The 13,083-nt window shown below is 39.4% G+C and overlaps 1 protein-coding gene across 1 annotated transcript in view; it reads left to right on the plus strand.

The window, feature by feature from the left end:
- The first annotated feature begins 873 nt into the window (after nt 1–873).
- man1a1 (mannosidase, alpha, class 1A, member 1) overlaps nt 874–13,083 on the plus strand; it is a 148,173-nt gene continuing 135,963 nt past the window's right edge. The window contains exon 1 of the mRNA XM_037750428.1: nt 874–1,765. Within this exon, the coding sequence (XP_037606356.1) occupies nt 1,247–1,765 (519 nt within the window). The 5' untranslated portion in view covers nt 874–1,246. The remainder of the gene's footprint in view (nt 1,766–13,083) is intronic.

Below are 13,083 nucleotides of genomic sequence, written 5' to 3' on the forward strand. Positions count from 1 at the left end.
AGAAAAATATCCTTTAAAAGTAGGGATGTCACAAGAACCGATACTTCGGCACCAACTCGGTACCAAAATTAAAAAAATGTGACGGTACTAGTTTTCTTCGGTACCGAAGGTGGCTGTAGACTCTTCATTTTGTTAATTTAGTTCTTGGACAATTATGGTAGCACCATGGCAACGAGGAAAGGCAAAAAAAAAAACAGCTAGTTAGTGAGGTCACTTCATAGTTGGTTTTTAGTCTATTTATATATATATATATATATATATATATATATATATATATATATATATATATATATTTTTTTTTTTCTCTTTCTTTTCTTTCTTTTCCTCATAACAAAATAAAATAAAATGAAATATGGATAAAACAAAATGGAGAGAAAATTAAATAAAAAATAAATAAATAAATAAAAAAATAAAAAAATGAATACGGCTAGTTAGTGAGGTCACTTCATTGTTGGTTTTTAGTCTATTCATGTTTTTTTTCCACAATAAAGAAAAACATCCTTTAAAAGCTGTCCAAACTCAGTCATATAGTGGTCCTTCCTGTTGAACGGTCAGTGGAACATGAAGCTGTATCGTAATCGTAAATTCGTGAGCCTGGTTTGATAGCTCCTATATGTATTTTTTCTTTTTTTTCCTCTTTTTTTTTCTTTCTTTTCCTCATAACAAAATAAATGAAATAGGGATAAAACAAAATGGACAGAAAAATAAATAAATTAATTAATTAAATTTTTTTTTTTTTTTTAAAACAACAACAAAAAAAGGTCACTTCATTCTTGGTTTTTAGTCTATTCATGTGTTTTTTTAAACAATAAAGAAAAACATCCTTATAAAAGCTGTCCAAACCAAGTCACACTGTGCTCCTTCCTGTTGAACGGTTAGTGGAACATAAAGCTGTTTCCGCGGCTGTCAGCGCTTTTATACCCGGCCGTTGAGGAGGAGGACACGCCCCCTCACAGGGCAGAACCTGATTGGCTCATCTCGGCTGTCAGTCACCCCCATCATCAACCGTTGCTTCCTGTGGACTCACTCCGCTCCGCTCTGTTCTGTCTGCAGCAGTTGAGTCTCCGGTATGGCCAGAGAGGCGCCTCACTCCTCAACTTTCTACCACTTACGTTTCGTTTGACACGGTTTATATCACCTGGGAATGGATTTGTGAACGGAATAACCTCAAATTGAGTTTACTCGAGTGTTTAAATAGTTGTTTGTTTGAGTTGTTGTGAGGAAAGAAGAAGAAGAGGAGGAGAAAATGCCAGTTGCAACTCTTCTGCCTTTCACCGCGACCCCGAATAGGAAGTCTGCCAACCCGACCTCGTTCAGGTTGACAGAGAAATTCATCTTGTTGTTAGTGTTCAGCGCTTTTATAACGTTGTGTTTCGGGGCCATTTTCTTCCTCCCGGACTCCTCCAAGCTGCTCAGCGGAGTTTTCTTTCATTCCTCCGCGGTGGAGACCAACACCCGCACGGGTCCCGGTACCGGTCCGGACAGCAGCGACCCGGGTTCCGCTGGAAACAACGACGAGAAGGTCCTGGCCAAGATCAGGAAGGACCACGAGAAAGCTCTGCTAGAGGCCAAGGATACTCTCCAGAAACGACCCGTGGACATCCAACAAGACATTATAAACGACAAGGAGACAGTTGCAAAGGAGAGTCAAGGTAGCAAGGATGTCAATAAGTTACCTTTCGTTGAGTATCACCGCCCTCCAGGTGCGACTGGACACGAACCTGTGGACCCAGAAGCCAAGGAGAGACGGGCGAAAATCAAAGAGGTGAGCGTTCTATGGAGGAAAAAACGTCACGCCAGACTCCACTTAAAAAAAACACATTTTAAATCATCCTCCACTTATGGTGGTTTATAATCATAATAAAACATGATATAACAGTTTACACGTATTGTTTATATACCCCTTTACAATTCGGCACACATATAATACACCAAAAAAGCACTGAAGTGATCAAAATATGAACTTTTACATAATGTTCGCTTGTTATCTCGGAAAGTCGAAAGTCTTCTCCGCCGCGGAGAGCAGTATACACCAACTATACCAACTTGTGTTACTGTATCAAAGCTGATCATAGTTGGACCACTTGTAGTAGCCGAATTGCTCAAAACATCATAATATTTAGCTAGTATATCATATGCCATGTTGTGATAGCTACATACACCTGCTGGTGAAGTTGAGATGTTAATTTAGAGGTATTTTCAATGGAATTTGGCGTGGCGTTTTCTCATTCCACGAAATTTACCAGTTCTTGGGGAAAAAAAGGAAGGAATGCATGCAGGATCCACCGCCCCCCTCTGGGCTGATATACCTGTCTTTCAAGTTTTCCTGTGTCAGGACAATAGTGGGCTGGTGCCTAGTATTAAAGCAGCTCTGATCAGTCAACACAGTGCTGGGAACAGTGGGGATCATCATGGATGTGGAGGATTTTAATACACCTTTTTAGCCTCTGGCAGATCTTAATATAATGACCTAGATTCACAGTGACTTGAAGATTTGGGATATTTTAAGATAACCTGCGAATTCAGCCAGACTTATTAATATTAATAATATGAATTGTTACTAATTAGACTCATAATTCAGCCTTATATTCACAGTATAGGACTTGTATTCAATACCTTGTGTGCCCCCTTATGTCCTACCATTCCACACCAGTGAAAACAGAGCTGTATAGCCTTGTAGCCTGCAGCAGGGTGAAATCCACAGGTAGCATGTCTAGCATTATTATGTTGCGTCACTGCAGTGTGTGCGTGCGTATGCGTGCGTGTGTGTGTGTGCGTGTGTGTGTGAGGAAACAGGTGAAAAGCCCAGTGGTGAGGTCTCAGAAATGGTTTCAGGTGGCTGCTGCTGGTGTTCAGTCACGCTTACTGCATGATCTGTGGTGTTATGATCTCATCTCTCTGATCTAAAAACATCCTCACTAAGAATTTTGATAAAATCTCGATGGTGATGACATCTTAAAAAAGGGTTTTTTCCCGTGGGGCTTTTGGAGAGCAGTCTTGCTCACTGAGGTGACTTGATTCCCATTTACTCATTCAGGTGGTTAACTGGTGGACTCAGGCAGAGGAGCGTTGAGTGAGTTAGCAGATAAGGGTTTGGTGTGTTCACTGAGCACTTGTGGCTGGTGTTAGACATTCAGATGGACAGATATTTGCCTTTCATTCATTAAAAATCATTTGAAAATTTAACTGCAGGTCATTGTAGCCCAGAGCTGATATGAAGGAAGTCTTCCTTGACTGAATACGCAGTCTAATCGCAATTTTTTTTTTTTTTTTTTGTGCTTTCATAAGATATTTATATTTAAGAGGGTTATGAAAAGCAGTAATTGGTAAAGACCAATCGGCTATTAAAGTCAGAAAATCTTATAAGTTAACAGTGATGCAGCTTTCAAGACCTCAAGAAGACAAGTAAGAATAGGACGATGTAGGATTTTATCGCGGATCGTGATAAATGAACACTCACAATAAGTTGATGATCATGGTGAATTTCCATTATCGGGATAATCGTGGATATTAGGGATGCACTGATTCCAGATCAGATATCGGGCTGATACTGACTCAAATAGCTGGATCAGGTATCGGTGACAACAGGGCCCATCTATTCAATTCAGTTCCATGTTTATATACTATACACATTATATACAGTAATTTTAATTCTCGATTAAGTTTTGACCAATTTGTTGCTGCATTAAAAAGGTTTACACTTGAATTGTAATTCCTTTTTAATTTTGAAGATTTTTTATTTTTTTGTTTTACGTTACGTTTTTAAGTTGCTGGTGTATGATTTATTATTTTAATAATAGCTAAATAACATTTCAGTAAATTTATATCTATGTATTTGTTTGTTACATTTTGTTTTACAAAGTTGCCTTACACATAAAAGAATGATTTTCAGTCACTTCCACACAGTGAGGCATACAGCTTATTAATCAAACACTGGTATCGGATCGGTTCTCGGTATCGGTCGATACCCAAAGCCCAGATATCGCTATCGGTATCGGGACTGAAAACGTTGGATCGGTGCATCTCTAATGAATATCTTCACGAGTGACTTGAAAAAGCTGTCTAGCTCGCTATCATGTAGAAAAGTGAAAAATAGAGCCTGATTTAGAAAATATAGGAATTATCACTCTCACAATGTTGCTATTTTTCATTTATTTTATTTATCTATTATTTATGCAGGAGGGCCTTATGATTCACGATTACTAAGAAGGATGTTCGCTAAAAATGTGTGTCCTATCTGTGATGCAATACAAATATTAGTTTCTTAACAAATTATAAGGTAAAGTGATTCCAGTATGTTTGAGTGCCATTTCGATGATTATCGGGATAATATCGTTAATCGCAATTACTTTGGGCCAGGATAATGGTGACATGAAATTTTCATTTGGTCGCATACCTAAAGACAAGATTGAACTTAATTGCAATATTATGTTTACAAAAATGCTGTCCAGCCTCATATCACAGTATGATATCTTATTGATATATCTCACAGGTGTCTGGTTGTAAACGCTGCTCTGACACCTAAAAAGATCATTGCATGTATTTGGTATTAAAGAGACACTGTTCGAAATGCTGATGGGGCACGTTTCTGACCTTCAGATGACATCACCTGCCACTAAAAGGTCATGCTGTCACCCAGACGAATGTGGTATTAAACGCATCATGTCAACGAGGGGCAATGCTGTGTAGAAATTACAGTTTGTCGATAGTGTGCATCCTCCTCCTCAGTCTTTACTGTGCTAAATACCAGCGTTTACGGTGGAATAAGACGGCCTTATTTCTGTATTTAATCTGAAATTTTAACAGTTTACTTTAGAGATACATTTCCTATAATTTATAGCACATGTTGTGAATTTAAAGTGCCTAAATCCCTAATTTCCTCCCTCCCAGCTCTCTGTTTATGTTTTGATATTCAACCATGAACTGTGTGACTTTCCAAACAACAACAGTGTGCCGGGAGAAAAGTCAACATAACATTGGCCCCATTCAAAAGCAACTGTTTTGAAGATTTCCTGTTTTGTCAAGGCAGCAATCTGTGTTTATAAAGTGCAGTGGAAACACAGATTGTCTCGCTCTGGGCTATTTTTTAAAAAATGCTCAAATATTACGTTCATTTAAATCTGAATAAAGTACCACTGGTGCCAAGGGCAGCGCATCAGACTGAATTTTTTTTCCACAAGTTGCACTGATGCTGCTTTTTGAAAAGTTTAGTAGCTCCAGCAGCATCACTGATATTTACATTTAGGTCAAATGTTTTCCTACTTTTTTCTTTTTTAAACACTTTTACTTTCATCAGCTGATGCTCTGTAGTTGACTTCAGTAGTAAAAGAGATGCTTTAAACAGTAAAATAAACACCCTTTTCTTGAGATCACCTGCTGATCCCTTGACAAGTGTCAGTGTCTGAATTTGGAAACCAAAGCGGCACTATTGTGTTGATTTTTTTAAATGAGGGGGCCAAGATCTCTGAGATGTTAGTTAAAGTGGCGTCCCATGCAGATGTGCATCGCTATAACACTTAATTCATTTTTATATGCTATACAGCAGGCTCTTAAAAATGCAATAGATAAGAATACCCTGACTGATCACATTTCTCGTGGCAGCTATAACATATTTAAAATAATGGTGCCAACGAATGGCTACTCTGACTCTTTCATCCAGTCACCGTTCTTTTGCGCCAGATGTTTATATTGTGATGGTTACAGTTTATCACCGAGAGGAAAAACAAGATTGCCCATCTGTATCTAGCCAAGTCTTAATCTCCGTTTGCTCAAAGTACATCCACAGTGTTGCAGAAATGGCCCATGACAGTGCAATATTCTATGACAGGAAAACAAATGCAAACGTCTGGCAAAGCCTCCAACCTAATGAAGCAACTAATGAACACATTTTAAAGTTGGGCGAGAGATTGTGTAATGCTTTGAGCTACAAGAAAAAGAGCCAACAGTATAGTGCGTTTTTATATCTACTCAGCATGACACAGGGTGTGTCAGACATGACGAATCCACACGATTTGACTGGCATCGGGCCATTAAATAGAGGTTATCTGTTGCTATAAGCACCATTGATGTGGGTCATTAGGGACCTAATACGCCTACTACGTTGTGAAAATGAAAGTATTAAAACCAACACCTTCTAGCACGTTTTAAAACTGAATGATACAGTACGATCTGAACACAAACAAAACTGCAACTTTTTTAGGTTTAGGCAACAAAACTACAACTTATTTAGGTTTACACAACAAAACTACAACTTCTTCAGGTTTAGGCAACAAAACTACAACTTTCTTTAAGTTTAGGCAAAAAAAAACGCTTCAGTGTTTCCCAAAGCCCAAGATGACGTCCTTAAATGTCTTGTTTCATCCACAACTCAGATATTCAGTTTACTATCATAGAGGAGTAAAGAAACCAGAAAATATTCACATTTAGGAAGCTGAAATCAGAGAATTTTGACTTTCTTAAAAAAAAAATTACTCATTTATTATTATTATTTATTAATTGATTATCAAAATAGTTGGCAATTAATTTAATAGTTGACAACTAATCGATTCATTGTTGCAGCTCTAATTTTGATCAATTCTACAATAAATACCTTCTCAAGCGACCACATCATCCTGGCAGTGAAGCACATTTGATACGAGATGTTTAAGTAAACGTTGCCTCCTGTGTCAACAGATATATGACTCTTCCCTTAACGTTAACATCCGTCTATTCATGTTTATATAATAAGGGAGATGAAATTAGAGTAATTCGATAAGTAGAGTGGTTTTAATAAACCTGTTCAGCTCATAGTTAGGATAAATATTGACCCGACAGTGTTGGTTATGTCTCGTATGATTAAACACCAGGTATAAATGTCAGTACATGAGTTTTGATTTTCCCGTATCCCTGGTCACAGTATTGACTTGAGCCATGCAGTTGCAGTTGTTAGTGATTAGACAGGTTGAACTGCATGAAACCTGCAGCTATGTTCTGCTCATGATAGGAGATAATTGGACATACTGGTCTAGTACATTTGAGATATTCAGTTCTCATGATAGGAGATAATTGGACATGCTGGTCTAGTACATTTGAGATATTCAGTTTGTCCGTTTGATATTTCAGTTGTTTTTTTTATATTGTGCATCCCTAGCACTATTAGATCAAGTGATGGTATACAGATATCTTGGTGATACTGTGATCAGCTGATTTCCATTTCAGGGTCTTATGAAAACGCTGTTCTTGCTTTGCTGAGCTCCTGAATATACGTGGACCAAAATAGCATCTGGTTAACTTGTGCATAATAATCAAAGGACAAATAGTCACAAGTGATGTGAGAAGGCAAATTATCATCACTTTATTCAGATATTTCAAGTTGTATTTAGACATAGATGCATCAGATAACTGGATGTTTTTAAACTTCCCTACAGACATTTTCTCCTTTTGGAAATGTTCTGCACTTTCTGCTCAGTAAAGCCATTAACTGTTGACCAAACGCAGCCACACAAACCTGCTCCCCTTGACCTCAGGTGGGCCGGTGTTATATAGTCGAAGCTTCTTAAATTATTTGAAGATAAAGTTCTTCTTACTGAACCTCACCGCCGTCTGACCCAGCAGTTATCCAGGGATCTGCCCCATTGTGTTGTGGTCTCAGCGGGCAAGTGTGTGTGTGTTAGTGATGGGCGGAGGACGGGCTGCAGCGGGGGCCACTCTGTAAAGGATAAACGAACCGCTTGTTGTTGTGAGTGACCGCCACAATCCCACAATCAGCTAAATCTGTTTGTCTGCTTCAAATCAAAGGCTCTCTAGAGAACCCCTCCTCCCTGCTGTCTGGGCTTTCACTCGCTCTCAGAGAGGCGAGAGCGAGGGGGATGGGGGTGGGGGGTAATAATGAAAAGCTGGGCTGATAAACAGGGAGAATCAAGGTAGATGGTCGGTCGATGCTGGATGCTAGAACACCTGCGTTATTTGACACAGTAAACTACTTTCCTCTCTGTTGGTAACATGTTTTTTTACCAGCATGAAGTAGATTGCATTTCAGGATTGTTACCCTGGAATATTATGATATATGGAGCAACGTTTTCCCTTCAGGGAATTTGGTAAACTGTCGAGGCAGAATTTAGTTTAATGTGTTCTTTTGACACAAGTTGCATTATAAAAACACAGTGAGATGTGTTTTGTTTTTTAATTTTACCACACACTTTCACCCATTGAACCCTTGTTAGCAGTCAATCTGTATCGGTTACTGGGCGACCTGTATCCGTGACCCTCCAGCCGACTAGACACTGCCTAACTTTGGTAAACAGGCGCCTCTTTTACAGATTTCGAACTCAATTTTGGGGCTTGACAATATGGAGAAAATCTAATAAGTTTTTTTTTACGAAATACCTCATATTGCAGTGATATTGTAGGGTTGACTATAGGGCTGCAACTAACGATTATTTTCATCTGTCAATTGTTTTCTTGATTAATCGTTTAATTAGATTAGTTGGTCTATAAAATGGTGAAAAACATCAATTAGTGTTTCCCAAAGTCCAAGGTGACATCCTCAAATGTCTTGTTTTGTCCACAACTCAAAGATATTCAGTTTACTGTCATAGAGGAGTAGAAAAACTCAGAATAGATCTACTGGTATCAACATGCATCTCTACTTAGAGTAAGTAAGGCGAACCTGCAGTATCTTTGGACTGTGGCAAATGCATTTGTTGATTCTTAATTTTCATTGGTACTTATCTACAATTACACAGGTAATCTATTACACTGGGGACCCCCTGGAACTCCCTCAAGGACTCTGGGGAACCCTGTAGTTGCTCTAAGAACCACCGCTGAGGGCTCTCATCTGTGTGGCAGCATTTTTTAATATAATGACAGGCTTGTTGCTAATTAATATACACAGACTCACCTTTTATGCTCCCAGCAACCGCTGCTGTCCTGTCTGACTCATCATCCTTATGTGTGTGTTAGTGTGTGTGTGTTAGTGTGTGTCTGGGATGTGATGAGGTGGAGTTTGTTGCTGCTTAAGTATGCAGATGAGATGCAAATGGACATTTGACTAAGGCCAGTGGCCCTGTTGGGTGTTTGCAGTATTTACTGCTTCCAGCTCACCATCTTAAAGGACAGACGCTTAACATCCTGTCAACCCGTCACCTCTGTTCGCACCTTTACTTCTTAGAAATGCAAGAGGAAACAGTAAGCAATGGCTTGTAGAGACACACACACGGTGTTTAGAGAGCTATGGATTAGAGGCTGGTGGTTTGCAAAGGTTTCTCCTCTCTGTCCAAAGCCGACTGTCGAGCAAAGATGAAACATCAGTCTTCCCTCTCTCCCCTCACATCTCTACATGCCTGTCATTTCCTCCCCCCTTCTTTTCTTCTTTCCTCCCTCTTTGTTGTTACTTCTCTCCCTGCTTCTCCTTTCTCCTTTTGCTGTCTTCAGGACACAGTTCAGTTATTTTTGCCCACTCCCAATCCGATTGTTTTTCCACTGTGCGTGCATGTGTGGGTGCGTCTTTGCAAGCGTGCATGCATTTCACCCCCCAAAAAAAGCCATTTCGCCGCTTCGCCAACCTTTAGAGCCTGAAATAAATTCTCTGTTTCTGTCTCCTTCTGTCTCTTTCTCAGGCTAACTTGGCAGCCAATAAGTCCTCTTTCACTATCGACCATTTGAACTAATTGCCTCTGGTTCCCTGGTTTCTTTTCTTAGAGTGTAAACCAGATGTGTGTGTGTGTTTGTGTGTGTCAGATAGTTACTGCTCGCCCCTCCAGGTGCTTTCTTTAATTGTCTAATAGCTATAATAGATGTGGCTGACAACCAGCACTACTGCCTCATGCACAGGTAGATGTGTATGCGCATTAATGTACTTGTGAGCGCTAATGTGTAGACAGAGAACTCTTTTCAGTCCGACAATGGAAGCCCTGTTCATTTCCAATGCTAATTTTAGTAAAGATGTCGAGACAATAGCTGCATTTATGTGGAACCTTTTTATGCCACTAATCTGAATAAGAACCCAAGCAGAATGAATAAGGCTAATATAAACGGTTTGGCAATTTGAAAAGAAATGTAATACTTTAAATATTTTTATAATTTGATTAAAGGAGGAAAATTCGTCATGCAATCAGTCCTCTGATTGCTCTCTATTTTTAGAATATCTATACTCTGTCTTTGCAAAAAAGCAGACTGACATCTGGTTCTTTTCTAACTCAACACAAATCACAAAGGAGAAATCCGCTACTGCACCGTTCACTGAATTGAAAATGAGACCACTACAATCAGTGACATTCCAGCTTTGTTTATACTGGAAAGCATGCGCTTTGACACCATTGTTTGGGAAGCATGCAAGATATTGGCTCATTTTCTAGTTTAGAGATACTGTATAAGTATGTTAGTAGGGCTGAACGATTTTGAATTTTTTTTTGACTGATATTGCAATTGGAATAAGATTAGAGTTGGTGATCATTTTGACATCATTATTGTCATTTTCATTGAAAAATATACTGAAATGATTATGGTGTGATATTTGCCCCCCCTACAATATGAAAATTAAAATGGTATTTTAACACACATTTGGCCTTTAAAAAAAATTGCAACTCTTGCAATGAAAATTGCAGTAGTAGGCCATATTGCGATTTAGATTAATTGTGCAGCCCTAGTGCTGGTGAAGAAAATAACTCCACAGTCAGTTTCAAAAGACCTATACAGTGTTTTGGATAATAATGGCTTCCTGTGGTACTAACCAGGCGGCAACCTCAGGGTCTGAAAAGTGAAGTGTCGTAAACTTGCATTCTTTCTAATAGCCAGCAGGAGGCTACTCCTCTTGTTGCAAAAAGAAGTCTGATTGTATAGAAGTCTATGAGAAAATGACCCTACTTCTCACTTTATTTATTACCTCAATAAACATTGTAAACATGAGTTTATGGTCTCAATCGCTTCAATAAGTCATGATGTTCATTTAGTGAATTATGATCCCATTAAGAGTCAAATAGACCATAAAGCAGCGTATGTTTAAGGTGTGACTACCTTGTGATTGACAGGTCGCTACCACGGCGTTGTCCGATCTGGGAGTTGTCCATGTTTTTGTCCTACAACTTTGACAGTGTGTTTTTAGTTTATGAAAGTTAATTGTAACATTTTGGTCGCATAAAAATGTCTTATTCAGCGTTCGGTTGTACTTAGCTCCACCCTCTCGTGTCACTTCTGGTGGCAAAAAAACAAGATTGCAACGGACAAAATGCCGAACTCCAGGCTTCAAAACCGTAGTCCACAGACCAATAGTCTTATATACAGTCTATGGTACTAACATTGCAGCAGATAGGTTGTTCTCCAATGCCGGAGATATAACGTTAATAACAACGCAGTGGAGCGCTTCCCTTAAATCTTTTATCACTTAATTTTATTAATATTTTCAGTCATATTTTGGTCAGGGGAAAGATTTCATATGAAAATGCCAATATTTGAATTCATTCCTGAGGGATGAGACTGAAGGAAACTTTCACTTTGGGTGAAGGAGTGAATGGTTATGAACTAGAAATGACCCAGAGATATTTGGCCACTGTCCCGGTAAAGGCAAATCATGCTGTACCTGTAGCCCAAGACCAGGACTCTGGCAAGGAGTATAAGATCCAAGTAATGTATATTGCAATAGCGTAATAAAGTCACAGTGAATATATGGTCCTAGTGGATAGCCTGTGAGGCTTTAGATATTTAAATCCATATATTAATATGGATTGTTACAGCGCTGCTCTTAGAAAGTCAGAGTGGATGGATTGGTCCAGTGGTTGGGTTTCAGGGGGAGGAAGAGGACTCGTTCCAGGTCTTACGTTTGTTGCCTCCTGGCTCTAGGAGGGAATATAGACTCCAGAGTGACTGATGGGGTCATTTTGCATATATACACACTCAAACTGTCAGTGCACATCCTCTATGTATGTGTGTCTATGTGTGTGTCTTGTAGCCTTTGTACAGTCCACCCATAGCCAGAGGCAGGCCCCAGCATCCCACACACCACAGGCCCGAGATGGTGGTATATTAAGCTTTATTGCCCATGGAGCGCATCCATCTCAGAGGTACATCTAGCTGTTACACTCCCAGCTCTCCGTTCCTGCTCATGCATAGTCATCGAGCATTGATTTGGAAAATCGTGGAGCAAAATAAATTAGATGGATCGTTATTAATATTACCCAGTATTTGTGCTATAGGTGAAGGCCAGAGCAGTGGATGGGAAACATATACATTATACCAACTGAAGGACACACGTAGCGCCTTGCTGTTTTTCCGCAGTGCTTTGCAGAAAGCAAAGCCTAATGAAGTCCTGATTTTTACTCATTTATAATAATCATAATGGTGAGTAAAGATGAAGCAAACACTGCTAGAAATGTACTGTATTTGAAACCCATATCTAAAGAAAATCCCCATTCGGGTTTTGAGATATTCTTTAGCTTTTGGAACACATATATAAAGTCAAGGTTCACTTACTAGAGTTTTTCCAGATGTCTTGCCTGTTTATCGAGCTTGTTATCTTGTGATATCCAATTGAATATAGGGGGAGGAGATCGTAACCCCTGTTAAAGTTAAAAAATGTAGCTTGTTGCAGTGCCAGTTTTGGGGTGTCCAAATTTTGGGAAGCTGAGCCAAAATTATATAAGATTTTCTTAGCAATGTCAGAACTAGGGCATTAGCAAGTCAAGTGCATTTTTGCCTTGAGCTTACTTTTGTTTTTTTGTAATAAGGGCTGTATAGGTTTGTGTATTCATACTGAAGAGTCACGTTACGGGGGTCACGGTTCATGCAGCTGCACGCAGAATACACAGGATGTAGATTGATGCACGTAATGTGGAACCAAAGTTCACAAACACGAGTTCCGACTAAACCTTTAGCCGTACGCCGTTAGCATCATGTGCTTAGGTTAGCGCAAAAAAGCTGATGAGTCAATCCCTCTATGGCAAGCTCAAAAGAAACGCCATAGCTAGAAGAGACGCCTACAACAGCAACGGAGAGAGTTGTGTAAAGAGACAAGGACGGCGTGTCGGCGTTCCTCCGCCGTTGGACGAAATGTAATATATAAATGTTTGGGTGCTTTAAATGTTTAAACACACTCCTACTAATGCACAAGTT

The sequence above is a fragment of the Sebastes umbrosus genome, chromosome 18, assembly GCF_015220745.1.
Source record: "Sebastes umbrosus isolate fSebUmb1 chromosome 18, fSebUmb1.pri, whole genome shotgun sequence".
Taxonomy (NCBI): domain Eukaryota; kingdom Metazoa; phylum Chordata; class Actinopteri; order Perciformes; family Sebastidae; genus Sebastes; species Sebastes umbrosus.